Source organism: Rana temporaria, chromosome 3 (genome assembly GCF_905171775.1).
Source record: "Rana temporaria chromosome 3, aRanTem1.1, whole genome shotgun sequence".
NCBI classification, from domain to species: Eukaryota; Metazoa; Chordata; class Amphibia; order Anura; family Ranidae; genus Rana; species Rana temporaria.
This window is the reverse complement of record NC_053491.1, coordinates 64,013,686-64,029,097: the sequence shown is the minus strand read 5'-3', so window position 1 is coordinate 64,029,097 and position 15,412 is coordinate 64,013,686. Positions and strand designations below refer to the sequence as shown.

Sequence of the window (15,412 nt, the reverse complement as noted above, 5' to 3'; positions counted from 1 at the left end):
CGAGGACGCTACCGTGCACGCATCTGGAGCGCCGCCACCCGTGCACAAGACGCTGGGGAGCGCATAAACATTATGTTGTAGCGCGCGCCTATGATGATTAATGTGCGCGCTGATGCACCCATGCACGAGGTGCTGCTACTGTCAGCCAGGAGCCAGCATGTGAGGGACCAGGCAAAACCGTCCAACAGCCACAGCCTTGGAGGAACCTTTCCCTGAACAGTCTATCAGCATAAGAGGTGGATGCCCCCAGGCAAGTACCCACTATAGGTAATCCTCACAATCACTGATACACACAGGACAAGTCATGTAAAATGAGACAGGCACAGACAGGCAAACACAGGCAATCTAGCATAATGGCTCAAAGGAAGGAAACTTTCAGAACCAAGTTCTGAAGAACCTTCACTTACCTTATCCAACACGGCAGGACTCAAAATACAAAAAGTCCAATCTTCGCCCATCATGGAGAGCCGAGTCTGCAGACCTTTGAGGATTGGGGTCCATGGACAGGAACACCACACCCCTGGACCCGTATTGCACCCTGTCAGTAAGCTTTTGGTATTGGGTATGACCAAAGCACTGAAAACCCAGGATCCAGCCCTCAAATGTGGAGCATTACAGGCAAAACCCCGTTCTTCTCAACCGAGGGCCGGGTACTGTCCATTTTGGCTAAGAAGCACTTTGGACGGATCCGGTTTCTATGGAGGCTTTTTAAATCCAGCATTGATCCCTCCAGTGGAGCTCCTCAGAGCACATGTTCACTCGTGACCAACACCTTAAACACTGGCGAAAAAACTGAGGTACTCCCGGTATGGGAGGGGTTATATAGGGGAGGGAACTTTCTGCCTTAAGGGCGTGCCAGTGTCTATCGCCTGAAGGTAGACTCTATAACCCACATAGTAATTACTATGCTTCTCTGTGTCCAGTGATGTACGATAAAGAAAAGTTTGTTTTGAAATATTTACAAACATATATATAAAACAAAAACTTGGCCCAAAGGAACTACTTAAGGTGACAGCAAAGCTGGAGTTAGGCTTTAAAAATTTCACAGGAAAATTCCTCAGACTAGTATAATACCTGCTTTCCAATTTCAGGACTTTAAAGCGGGGTTCCAACCACAATGAGCATTTTTTAAATGCATGTCCTTTCATCATGCGTTTTTATAATATAAATCTGGTCACTTACTATTTTACAATCCGCCGCCACTCCGCATAGTTATTCAAAAAAGATAGTTTATAAAACTATGTCCACACCGTTGTCATTTTGCTTGTGGGCATTGTGAAGCCCACAAGCACTTACTTCCTGGAAGTCTTGGATGGGGAGCCCTAACTACTGGCAATACCGACAGGCTAATTTCCATTGGAGGAAAACGGATTGGCTCTGCGGGGGCAACTCTCTGGAACCAAACCCCGCTCAACATTCGCATCTCCCCAAGCCTATATACGTTCAGAAAAAAGCTGAAGATCTGGCTATTCTGCCAAGCATTCCATTTCTAGGCTAATTTTCTTCTGTTCATTTATTCGCTGACTTCTAAATCTTTTTCTCCCTCTCCCTTTTCTTCTTTGTCTTCTCCTCTGCTCTGCTGCAGTTTCGTTAATTTATGCTACTCTCGCCAGAACATCCGGGCAATCTGTCACTAAGCGCTTTGGCACCACCGACTGGTGGTATATGTGCGATTCATAAACAAATAGTAATAATTAAATAAATTGGGTAGTGCACTGCATCCTGGGAAATGATGACACACATTTCCCAGGAGCATTAGAGGGAGATGATGTCAGAATCCTAGGTGATTGCAAAGGCAGATTTCGTGGGACCGCATAGCATTTTTTTTTAGGTCTAATGAGCACAATAATGAAAAAAAAATTGGGGATGGAAACTCCACTTTAAATTAATTTAAATTGCACATCAGCATGTGGACACCTCCATTACAGTGACTTGCAGCAAATGTCGGTACTAGCAGGGAGTTAGAACTCTAGATAGAATTGATATATAAATTCTGTCACTCATGCAGTTTAAGGTGATCAGCTATGGTGCTGAAATGCGACATATTTACTATCAGAAAAGCAAATTCTAAAGGATTTTTAAAAGAAGATGGATGCTGCTCTTTTTTTAATATTGATTCTGCTGTAATTAAAATGTACTATATTAACCAACTGGGTTTAAAAAAAAAAAAAAAAAAAAAAAAAAAAAAAACTTACCTGTTATCATTTGATTGCCCTGATGTTGCCACCAAGCTAGATGAGGTAATAAAGGCAAAGTCACTCGTCGTTTTACTATGGCACTGCCAACTCTTAAAAAAGGAAAGAAATTACGGAATAAGAAATGCTTCATTACTGTATCAGAAATAATGACTTATTCTAAAGAACACACTATTGAAACACAATAATCAATATCCATTTAAAAAAAAAAATGTTACCACAAATATTACTATACAAACAATTTTGTAATTTAAACCAATGGGCTTCTAATCCACAACAATTTGGCAGTAGGCTAATAGAGGATAATAGCTTCTCTTTTTCCAGTTGGCTGCAGAATGTGAGGGTGGCCCAGTAAGGAGACTGTGACAGCAGAAGGAGCAGAATACAGTAAAACTATGATCTGGTTTGCAGTATTGAAATACCACTGACTTGGTATATCTGAGCTTGAATAAAGAGTGTGTGCGGGCACCAGAAGATGCATGATTTATAATACTACTTTCATAATCCTGCTTTAAAGAGTAACTCTAGCTGTTTAGATTGAGTTGGGCAGGATTAAAAATATCTATCAGGTCTTTACTGCTGTTTGTTGCCCACTGGAGAGATTCACCTTTAGGGCTTGTTAAAATGGGTGGCCAGGGGGTTGCAGTTTTACAGCACCCCCCACCCCACACTTCCAATCACCCACCTAAAAAAGGGCATGCAAGCTGAAAATTGGCCTGGACTGGAAAGGGGTAAAAGTGCCCAGTAGGCATGTGGTTGTGGCATGGCCTCATACACTTGAGTCAGTTTAGTTTTTGCTGTGCCATGTGTAAAAGTATGATAGCGTCTAGGATAGTGACTACACTCCACTTGAGCGGAGTCACTATCCTAGATGCTATCATACTTGAGCCAGTTAGGCTATGTGCTGTGGTTTTGCTTTTTTGTGTGGAACTTTGTTTTTAGCTTGATGTTATGTTCTGATTTGGAGTAATAAATCTTTTAAACGGACTGCACCATGAAGCCTCTCTTTCTGCCCCTATTAACAATACCGGTATGGTGAGCAAGTTTGGATATCCATTTGATGTGTAAAATTCATTGAAAAAGGAGTTTTGCATAGCTTGGACGGGATATCTGCACCTTCATTGGAAACTTCAGATGCTGATCCCTATCTGGCTGATGGTGTTCTGACATGCCTATTTGATCTCTATTACCTGAGATCCAACAGATTTGGTAAGCGGCAGTGATTGCCTTATTTTCTTTGATGAACAGAAAATCTTACCTGCAGACAAGTTGTCATTCTGTTGTAATTGTGGATACCGGGAATTGTGAAGCTACTCCGATCATTTTTTGGATCCCTAATTGCTTGTTTAGGACATTGTATCTATTTTTCTCTCATTAAGGTTTTTTCCCTCATTTATGTGGTAGCACACTATTTTTGTTTTACACTTTTATGGACTGAATATTTAAGGTTTTTTAGTTGCTGTACCACTTCACTTATGTTTTTTTTTTATATTATCTTGATCATCATTAATTTGCAACACATTTGTTCACTTGATCATTTATTTATTTAGTTTTATAGGGTTCAGAGCAGATTTTCCTTTTAAACTGTCATTGGCTGACAGCTGATCACGCGTAAAGGCCTGAAGAACTTGCCGAGCACAGAGCGTGCCGCCTACAGCCATCCATCCTAAAGTAGCGTGGGCAGGAAGAAGTTAACATTCTATATATATATTTTTTTTATAAAAACATCACTTCCTGCTGGGCAGGACCTGAGCAGTGTTCCACCAAAAAATGATAATTTCCTGATGACATAATTGGTTGGACGGTTTCTTTTGTTAAGACACTGGAACTAATGTCATTATAGCATGCATGCCCATCAACTTAGCACTCTGAAAAAAAGGCATGACTGAAAACAACTTAAACAGCAGAGGAATCTTTGTAACCTATATGTTTGTTCTAGATTTTAACTCATCTGCAGCGGAGTTGCCCTTTAGGAAAAAAGGCATGTTAGGATTACCATTCATGTACCATAACTGGTGAGCAGGGTCTATGGCAGTAACCACATTATGTGCTGTTGATATAAGGTAGAGGTAGTACGCATGAAAGGTCATCTGCATTTCCCCACCACATCTTTATGCTTCTTCAAGTTTTTTTTACAAACATTGATATAATTGCATTACTGAGAATTAAGCCATTTAGAACTGCAGTGACACAAGGGTGAAATAACACGCCCTTCCTGTTACTTGGTAGTTAATACATTCTAGTGACTGTCTAAAGTGTTTTTGGGAATGTTTTTTTAATTTATCAGACTTATAAAGAATGTTTGCTTTCCCATGGATTAATATTGGCCGTGAGAGAAAGGAAAAGATGACCAGTGTATTTTCCTTTTTATTGTAAATAGGATGTAACTATGTAAACAAGAAGTCTAGTTTCTAGGGGATTTTATTATACTTGTATAACGCTCTGTAGAATCTCATTAACTTTAGCATGCTTGTTTAAACAAGTGACTACACAGATAAGGTGTGTAAAAGCTTGCCAGTAAAAATATGCAATCACACTATGGATATTTTTAGAACCGATTACGCTTAATTTGATTATAAATTATTCCTCATCCTCTCAACCACTCTGCCCCAACCCCCCCACAATCACCATGCTAATGAAAATAAGAGAAAAACAATGTGTTTGCTGTATATTACATTATTTTAGACCCAGTGACAGCATCACTGGGCCTCTATGCATAGCAGGCAGATCTTGACTGGATGGATATCAGTCAGGAGTGTGCTTTCTTGCTTTCCTAGGCAGGCTGCCTTTGCATGCAGACCATTCTAGGTATCGCCCACAAGTGATGCTGAGAATCCATGTGAAAATAGCTTAAAGGGGTTATAAAGGAAAACGTTTTTTCACCTTAATGCATTAAGATGAAAAAACTTTCGAACATACTGGCCCCCCGTTATACTTACCTGACCCCTCGAAAGTCCCGCGCTCGGCCCTGACATCCTCTTCGCCGCTCAGCCTGGCCGCTGATTGGCTAGAGCGGATGGATTGAAAGCAGCGCAGCCAGAGACAGCTGCCGAGGGACCCCAGAAGACGTGGATTGGGGCCACTCTGTGCAAAACGAACTGCACAGTGGAGGTAAGTATAACATATTTGTTATATAAAAAAAATCCAAGTGAAATGGATGGACCAGCGACAGCTTAAAAAGGAAATGGTTAAATGACCTTGGCAGTCCTCCTTCCAGGACCTGAAACTGACTATGTGACTTGCTGCAGCTACTAATACACACTGTGAAAAGCTCTCAGCGTGCAGTGAAATCAGAGTAATCTTATTCGGTACAGGAGAGGAGACTGCACAACTGTGCAAGGCTGAAGATAAGGCTCGAGCTCAGCTTTAACAGTACTGTACGTAGTTACAGTAGCTCTGTAACATTACTATATATAAGAATAAAACACACACAAAATGCCCATATAGGGCTTGTTAACGTCTCAATCCCCACATTCGGTGTGCAGTTCTAAAAGTGCAATGAGTTTGCAGTGCATGTTTTTAAAGCTGCAATTTTATGTCACAATTTTTTGGATAATTAAGAAATGAAAAAAGCAGGGGGGTCACGATATATATATATATATATATATATATATATATATATATATATATGTTTGTTTACATACTGTCACTAGTGCAGTACAGTGTCATGTTACTGGTGTGCCGGTGATCGGGGATAGTGATATTTTTTAAAATACTTTCAGAGTATTTCAGTTTCACCACCCATTAAAAAAAAAAAACACAGTGATGATCACGTATTTTTAGCAATAGCTTTAAACTGCTATAATTGGCATTACTATTAGGATCTGGGATGGGCTGCAACTAATCACATGGTAAAGGGTGCTAGATAACATGTGATAGCTGTGGCCCAATCACTCTTCTTGGGTCCCTGGCTGGAGCTCCCGGTCCCTCCCTCCTGTTGAGTTCCCCCACAGCAAGCAGCATACTATGGGGGCAACCGAGCTGAGCTGCAGTTTCGTGTATCCATTCACACATGGAGCCATGGCCAAGCCCTGCTCCCTCTCATTCCTGATTGGCTGAGTTTGATGGCAGTGAGATCCATTGCGCCACTGCTGTGTCTCAACCAATCAGGAGGGAGTGTCCCAGACTGACGAGGCACTTGTGGACATCGCTGGATAGAGATGGGGCTCAGGTGAGTATTAGGGGGGCTGAGGGGGGCAGCTGCACACAGAAGGGTTTTTATCTTAAGGCATGGATTGCATTAAAAATTAAAAACCTTCTGACTTTACAACCACTTTAAGTATACAAGTACAAAACACATGAATGAATGCCATGTTTTTTTTCAACCTTCGAAGTATAAATGTAAATATAGTACAAAATTGGCCTAGCTACATTAATTTTTTTTAAATATATACCAAACACCTTAGCCTATTTTCCACTGCTACCCATGCAACAAAACCCTGTTCACACAAACCACTTAAAATTCAATTATATTTTTATTTATCCAGAACCTACAAATATGACTGGAAGTAGTATGATAGACATGATGTGAAACTCAGCAATCAAAGAGCTTTAAATACATTTTAGTGGATTTGCCGAAATGGCTGATTGCTCTGGGTTTTAAAGGAAAAGGGTAACTTGATTCCACTGCAACCATGAAGGGACAGAAAAAACGAACTGAGCAATTTAAGGTCTGCAGGAAAGCCATGATTATAATTGGGTTCAACATCTTCAATGTGAATACATATCTGAAGCAATTATGCTGTAAAGGTTAAATCCGGTTATCATTCTGCCTGCAGCTGTAAACATAAAAATTACCTTCAGAGCAGAAGTCCTTCTTATTGTGTTTAGAGCAGAGTATTTTATAAAAAAAAAAACCAGGCCTTGTACATAAACAACCTTGGTTATAGCTGAAACATAGTTCTGAAGGTCCCTGCTCAGGTGAAGACATGTCTGCTATCTTTTATACACTACAAATTGATGGTTGAAAAGAGCCATCCAAGGGCAAAGCAATAGTTATCTTATATACAGCTGGCTAAAAAGACTGAATATTTTTTCCCATGAAACTGCACTGAAAAATCAACATTGTTTGCCTCCTACGGATGGACTTTCACAGACTAGGTGAAAACCAAATACATAGGCTTGAGTTAGGGCAGGTATTCAATTGCTATTCAAACTTGAAAGGATACTGAATATGTATCTAAAGCCAATTTCCTCTTCTTCCAACAAATAATAAAAAAAAATGCATTTCTTAGCAAGGGCAATATACAGGGCTATAGAAAATGGTAGTGATACACAGACACACTCAAGGCTAAACTGGATAGACAGGTGCCTTTTTTTCAACCTTACTATGCAACAACTTACCAAATAAGGTTTTGGATTAGAGGTTGTTTGGTTTACTTGCCAAATGCTTAAAAATCCTTCTCCATCTGCAACACCACACTGCAAAGTATAACAAAACACAAAAAAGATCATTATATATTTTAAGGACATGCATTTAACATTATAAAACCACACATATTGCTTCATCTTACTGAACTTAATGATATTTTCCCATTTCATACAACAAAGCACAGTGTGTTGGTTTTAATATGTTGGCTTTAAAGCTGTTTTTTTTTTTTACCAAAATCAAATAAGATGTTTACTTATCTGCTCTGTGCATGGGTATTGTACCGAGCAGCCCTGAACCTCCTCTTCTGGGGTCCCCAGCCAAGATTCTCAGCTCCTCTTCTCCATGTGCAACCACAGTGGCACACGTGTGGGTTCGCGCCTGTGCTGGGCTGTGTGTGTTCATTGATGCACACACCATGGCTCGGCCGCTGTGTTATCGTATTCTAACAGCTTGGACTCCTCCACTGTCAGAATACACCGATCTGCTGATTGGCTGCATGTGCTGATCAAATGATATTTTTCAACATTCCCATTCAAGAGAAGTCAATCTTAAGACCAACTTCTCTCGAGTAGGAAAGGCCATAGATGAACAGAAATTCGTCCGTCCTTCCTGAACCAGCTAATTATCGATACATCTATGATCAGCTTAAGTTGCTTCTCATCATATTCCAAATACCAGCCACTCTTATGCCCAAAAAGATATATGTCTAACCCAGAACTCCACTGATATAAAGTCTATGCTTGGCCCTGGTTTCTTCTTTGTGCCCAAGTGACAATGTCCATCATTGGCTTCCACATGATTTACTTTACTGCTGCCTGAAACTACAACTCAAGGAAATCATGCAAGACAGGTTGTTCATTGACCTGACCAGTGATTGATGCTGAGCTGAAATAAAGTCACGTTAACTCTTCTACAGTCATGCTTTGAATGAAGCCCCGATTCCACAATTATGTCATCAAACACTAGTAGCAATAACTCCAACATCTGAAAATTCTGGGCTAGCTCATGCAGACTTTGAAATGAGAAAATGTTGTAAAGTATGTTTTGGATACTCGAGATGGACATAACCTACTCAAAGTATATAATAAAGGATTAGTTCTCCTCTTCTGAAACAATGAAAAGGTGAATACACACTTTGCACCCTCCTTAACAACCTCCAGTTCCCACTGTACCTAAATCCGTGGGTGATGAGCTGTCAGTGCCATGCAGTCAGGATAGCGTTCATGGGATTTAAAATCCCTGCTCCTCTTCCTTCAGGGCTTCTAACACGGATCAGATCGATTCTGATTGGTCAACGGCACAAGACCACTTAGACAAATGGGAATCACTCTGATCTGTCCCAAAAGCCCTACAGAATGAAGGGGAAGAAGAGCAGGAAATTCGAATACCCAGATCGCAACACCACCTGAGTGAGCACAGACAGCTCATCACCCATGGAGGCAATTATAGCAGGGACTCGGGTGGGGAGGGTGTATGATGTTAGTTCACCTCTCCATTTTTTTCTGAAGAGGTGAACTTACACTTTAAAGCCTAAGTTTAAGTAGATATATATATAGCACACGTGATGGTATTTACATTTAATCTGAAGTGTCCCTTGTGCTGGTGCCAGTGGTCATAGCGAAAATTCTGCCTTCCTCCCATACCTTGCAGCTATAATCTTCTGGTGCTGCAGGGGTTCATAAAGCTGAGGTACCTGAACAGGCACCGTGACTGTGTCTGCCCTTTCCGCCTTCCTCTCCTCCATTCATAGAAGCTGTACTATAGCTTCCTGGATAAAAAGTGCTCTATGAATGAAGGAGACAGACCTTTCATTCATACACCCATCGCTTCCTTCATAGCTTTTCATTCCTGGATGTTATAGTACAGCTCTATGAATGGAGGAGAAAGGTGGACAGGATGGACATAATCAGTACGCTTGAGGAGTGACTGTGGCAGGTCCCTTGGTTCTATTAACCCTCGCAGCAACAGAGGAGTACACGTGTGGGATATGGGAAGGGGGGCAGAGGATTTCAGCTATGACAGCCAGCACAAGCACAAGGGACACTTTGGACTAAAAGTACTGTACCTTGTGCTGATTTAGTGAAAGAAATTTTTTTAAATACCTAAACGTTTGAACCAAGAAAATAACTTAACAGCATTTGATTTTTCCCCATTCCCACAAAATCTGGTTAATTCACATAGAATAATTGTACATGACATTTAGCTGGACGAATAGTTATACAATGTTTTTTAGAAATAGACCCCGTAGTGTCAAGTAATTCTGCAGAATTTCACAATAAGGTACAGAAGGCAGTCAAATTCACATGGTGCAAAATGTGCCTGATCTGTGAAAACTACAGCAGGAAGTTAAGTACTGAAGATGGCAATCAGATTCTTGGATCACACTGTTACTATTCAACGGTAATATTTCCTTCACTATAGAATTCATAATGCCCCCTTTTTGTGTCTACCAAAGGGAGGCAACAGCTAGTCACATGAAAACAACCCACAGAGAAGTATAGTAATCCAAACATTATAACACAAGATAAAAAACAAACCTTGTTGCCTTGGGAGTTAAAGTATAATCTGGTTACCCGAGCATTGCCAGCTTGGCGGAAACATAAAAGTTGTTGTGGTCGATTCCATTCAAACATACGAACACTGCCATCCTGAGCACCAGTGAGATCTAATGTAAAGTGGATGAAACCATGTCAGTGTTCTGGTTCTACGTTTCATATTCTTTAGGAATATTTCGATTTTCTATTTGAATCTCATACTTACAGTACTGGTGGACAGGGTGTGAAGCCATTCTTTTGACATTATTCAGATTCCTTTTTATCAGCTTTTTGGAATAACACAGAAAAAAAAAAATATTTGAAAGTTCAGGAAAATAAAAAATATTTTTTTAAAGATGTTTGTACTTCCCATAAAATAAATGTATTGATTGCATTGAGGGACACAGGAATTCAGATACAAGGTTATATTGTTACCTAGAGGAGATTTGGACACTACCCAGCATGTCAAAAGCAGTACCATGAAAAAGACATCAAGGAAATACAGGGGATGGGACCTATGCCCCTCAATAGACTCCAATAAATGTATTTTGGGGTAAATACAAAAATATTGTTTTCTTTCGCTTTCAAAAAGCAGTTGGACAGCCGCTGGCAGGTCCACAAGAGGAACTGGAACCTATCTGCAAATTTGGACCACCTGAAGAACTGATGCCTGAATCTGAACTAGATGACTACAAGAAAGAGGTAACTGCCAATGACAAAGAAAAGGCATAAGAAGATCGCCCCAGTGCTCAAGACCAGGATAAGTATAAATGACCTTACCCAAAGGGACACTGGGCCTGAATACGTAAAAGGCTGTGAAATAAAAAATCAGCAAAAGCAGGCGGAACAAAATAACTGTCTGGTAAGGAAAAAACAGAATAACATTGGAGCAAAGACCTGCTGAGAACTCAAGAGCACAATTCCACTAAGTCAGCCTGCCTGAGAGGGGAAAGGGCGCATGACAGATAATCTTACAAAAAAGAAAAAACAAACACAAGCCTGGTTGTGTCTGAGGCCTTACAAAGGAAATTTGCAGGACTTGCCTATTCTTGATCACAAATGACCCTAGGAAACACCTGACTTGCCAAAGTTAAACAAAAAACAGCCACACTGCAAAAAAAAAAAAAAAAAAATGCACCTAAATAAGGATAGAATGGGGGATGGCATCTGTAAAAATTTGTCAAGAGGCTGCCGACCAGCCACAGCAGGAGGAACATTCTCTAGGTGATCAAGTCCCACGAAGGACATATTCTAGCACCAACGGTTGGTGCTTTTAGCAAGGTCCCTGGAATGTTCCAACTGCTAACAAGGGAGGCACACATTCCTTCAGTGAAGATTTATGCCTGCAATACTGATGTGGAGCACTGAGGAACACACCCTTTTGTGCAGAGACTAACAGTTCAACGGGCTATGACCAAAAAACTTGTGTGTGAGCCACTCAGGCTTTAAGCCGCACATCAAGGTAAGCACCCTCGTGATAGTGTGTGGCAACCTCAGCCTGGGCACACCCCCAATGTGTTTTGCTCTGCCCCTCGTAGCAGGGCATGCCTCCAACACGTTTTGCTCCACCCCTCAAAGCCCTGTGATTAAGCTGCGAGGGGCGGAGTAAAACACATTGGGGCGTGGCTCGGCAGATGCTTAGGAAGAGGTTGCCCCCCCACCATCACAAGCGGACTTGCTTTGATGTGCAGAGCAAAGGGCTAGATGCCAATGCAGTGTCTTCATAGAAGATAACGAGGTTGAGAGTAGAAGTCTTAAAGCGGGGTTTCCACTACATTTTGCATTTTTTTTAAGTATGTTCGTTCATTACTCGTTGTGGCCGTATAAATAGTGTCACTTACTATGTCTAAATGACCTCCCGTTCCGCAGATCCTCAGCAAAGAACACTTTATATTTTGTTGTTCTGATGGATGTCATTTTGCTTGTGGGCATAATGAATCCGACAAGCAATTACTTCCTGGATTTCTGGATCAACGAATAGTAAAGCGCCGCCCGTCCTACAGCGCCACGCCGTCAACCAATTGAGTTTCACAGGGGAGGCGCACGGTATCATCTGACTACATTTCCCAGGAGCATTAGCGACGAGAGCCGAGAGAGCCGACGTCAAGATCCTCGGTGGATAGGAAGGCAGATTTTGCGGGACCGCATAGCAACAGGCATTTCAAGGTGGGTACATTTTTTTTATTTATTTTTTAGGTGTAATCTACATTTTTAAGCAAATTTTTTTTTTTGTGGAACCTCCACTTTAAGCCTAGTGCACACTACTAGGTTTTTTTTCATTCAAAAACTGACATCTCAGAACAGAGCCGCTGTACTAATAATTGGAGCTATTGTATTCTGACAGGGGGATGGCCCCCCTGCCAGATCTCACCTCTCAGCACTCTCAGCCATTGGCTGAGAGCGCTGATCGGCTGCTGATTTTCCAGCATGCCTGGCCGCTTTTATTGGGCTGGCTGCCACTACACACGGGCCCGTGTGTACTAGGCTTTAGTGTCATACAGTATAGGAACAGGCTACTTGTCCTGCCATAGGTGGGACTCCCATATCTTTCCAAAAGAGTCCTTAGCTGGACAGATATTAGGGTCCCAAGGGGGTGGGATAGTGCTTTCCTCAGGCTAAATAGCAAGAAAGACAAGCACATGCGCACATCTCTTCATCCAGTGAATGAATTCAGTGCTTGACACTTCAGATCTGGAAAGCACCACAATGCAGAAACTAGTGTCTGAAGGTCACATTCCAGCCTTGCTCACATGTCCAGTGCAGTGAGGTCCAGGCACAGCTTCCAAAGCTAAGTTGAGATAACACTGATCTGAATAGAGGCAATAAAGGGACGAGTTCAAGCAGCAGTGTAGCAAAGAATCTTGAATGAAGTCACAAAAGGAAAAAATCCACGAAAAGCTATCAAAAAATAGGCACACTTTTTTTTTTAGCAAAACTGAACAAAAGGCCTCTAACTAACTAGAACACTAGCAATAAACTAAAACACACTGAATAGGGGGAGGAGTTGCATGTTTTCCAGTGTTCAAATGATCTGTAGAGAGCAATATAATCTGACTGTATCCGAGTTCCCGTGTCCCTCATTGAATGAGAAAGAAAAACTATATGCAAACTATATTGTTTTTAAAGTGCATGTATTAGGCTGAGGTGAGATAAGATAAGTTAGCAGGGAAAAATACAGCAATAAAATGTAAAAAAAAAACACAAGGTCCTGAAAGTAGTTAAAGTGGAGTTCCACCCATTTTTTTATGTTTGTCTGTGCTGCATGCTCTAATCTCATAGTGTTCAGAATGGACAATTTTTATTTAATTTGTTGCTTGTAAATACCTTTATTTTGTAGTCCTTCATTACTTCCTCATCCTTATTAGCCTAGGCTATTTGCAAGGGTTTCTGGGATAGGCATCATGTTTCCCAGTAGTCCTTGCAAACCTGACTGAAACCTATTACATTGCTTGTGCACTGAGCATGTGCGAGATATGCAAAGCTGAAATCCAGGAAGTCATACAGTCTGGCTTCATGATGCCCACGGTCTATTTCTAGATTATGAACTATCTAAATGCTCTAACAACCTAACAAAACAGATCTTAGTTTACAGACTAACTTTACTAGAATACATTAAGCTTGTGTATTACAGGGGTATTTATATTTAAAAAGTGAAATTGTGGGTGGAACTCCCCTTTAAAGGGGAGTTCCACCCATAAATATAACATTACATCAGTAGTTTTAAAAAAATGTCATTAGTCCTTTATGAAATTTTTTTTTTTTTTTAGATGCCTTCAAAGTGTTGTTGCTAGGCAGAATAGTTAATCTTCCCACTTCCTGCACCTAGGTGCTTAATGATTCCTAACCTACACCGCACAGACTCCTGGGAATGTAGTGGGTGTAACTTTCCAGGAGTCTGTGCACTCCCCAGTCTCAAAGAATCATGTGACTTGGACAGCACAGGTGCTGAAACCTGATCTGACACTGCTTGTGCAGCACTGAGCATGTGCAAGGCTGAAATCCAGGAAGTCATACAGTCTGGCTTCATGATGCCCACACTTAAGATGGCCCCAGTCAATTTCTATTTTATAAAGTGTCTAAATGCTGTAACAACCTAACAAAACGGACCTTAGTTTACAGACTAACTTTACTAGAATACATTAAGCTTGTGTATTACAGGGGTATTTATATTTAAAAAGTGAAATTGTGGCCGGAACTCCGCTTTAATGAAATCTCACAAAGTACAGTTGGTGCCAAATAGTTCTCCATCCAATAAAAAAAAAAAAAAAAAATCACTGAGACACTTGTTTACATTGGCCAATACATTTCACATTTGAAGATACTGCTGCTTCATTTGTGAACACTAAAATGGCCTAATGTGAAAACCCCTATTACCAACAGGTAATATTTCTAGTTGCCTCTAGCAATCAGTTGGTTTTAAATCGTTTTTTTTATTTATTTTTTTTTAACGGTTCAAGTTTAGCATATTTCAAGGTTTGTTCCCAGCAGAAAACATTGGGTTATTTGTGTGTTGCATCTTTAAAAGATACCACTTCTACATACATAAATGGCAAGCTGCAAGTGTAAATACTCAAAATGCAGAATACAGAACTTCACTGCAATGTACTACAAAGCAATGCATTCGTAGGACCAGGCATAATGGAAAAAACTGAATGGTAAAATGCAAGTGGCGGAAAACAAGCTCTCACACATAAGGTTCATAAGGCACTGGAGACTATTGTATACACAGTTATTAATAAAAAAAAAAAAAAAAAAAGCTTATAAAAAGGTAATTTGCAGAGAAGTTAAAGCCATATTGCTAATTATAGGCTTAAAAAGATAAAACTGTTCCACCTATAACAAAGCATGCTATATACTCACTTTTAGTAAACTATGGGCTAGATCCACAAAGAAATTACGCCAGCGTATCTATTGATACGCCGCATAATTTCGAAATTCCAGTGTCGTATCTTTGTTTTGAATCCTCAAAACAAGATACGACGGCTTCTGGGTTAGATCCGACAGGTGTACGTCTTTGTACGCCTTCGGATCTAAGATGCAATACTTTGGCGTCCGCTGGGTGGCGTTTTCCGTGTCGGGTATGCAAATTAGCGATTTACGACGATCCACGAACGTACGCGCGGCCGTCGCATTTTCTAACGTCGTCTGTAGTCGGCTTTTTCCGGCGTATAGTTAAAGCTGGTATTTTGCGGCGTATAGATAGAATTGCCATGTTAAGTATGGCCGTCGTTCCCGTGTCGAAATGTAATTTTTTATTTTTTTTTGCGCAAGTCGTCCGTGAATAGAGATGGACGTAACTCACGTCTAAGTTC

At 40.7% G+C, this 15,412-nt stretch overlaps 1 protein-coding gene across 9 annotated transcripts in view; it reads right to left on the bottom strand.

Annotated features, from left to right (window-relative positions):
* The window catches only part of DMXL2 (Dmx like 2), a 250,506-nt gene that overhangs the window by 23,974 nt on the left and 211,120 nt on the right, over nucleotides 1–15,412 (bottom strand). For all 9 annotated transcript variants that reach the window (XM_040342664.1, XM_040342667.1, XM_040342665.1 and 6 more), the window contains 4 exons: nucleotides 10,327–10,387; nucleotides 10,104–10,231; nucleotides 7,539–7,616; nucleotides 2,196–2,287 (listed from right to left, as the gene is read on the bottom strand). In XM_040342664.1, coding sequence (XP_040198598.1) covers nucleotides 2,196–2,287; nucleotides 7,539–7,616; nucleotides 10,104–10,231; nucleotides 10,327–10,387 — 359 coding nt within the window. The remainder of the gene's footprint in view (nucleotides 1–2,195; nucleotides 2,288–7,538; nucleotides 7,617–10,103; nucleotides 10,232–10,326; nucleotides 10,388–15,412) is intronic.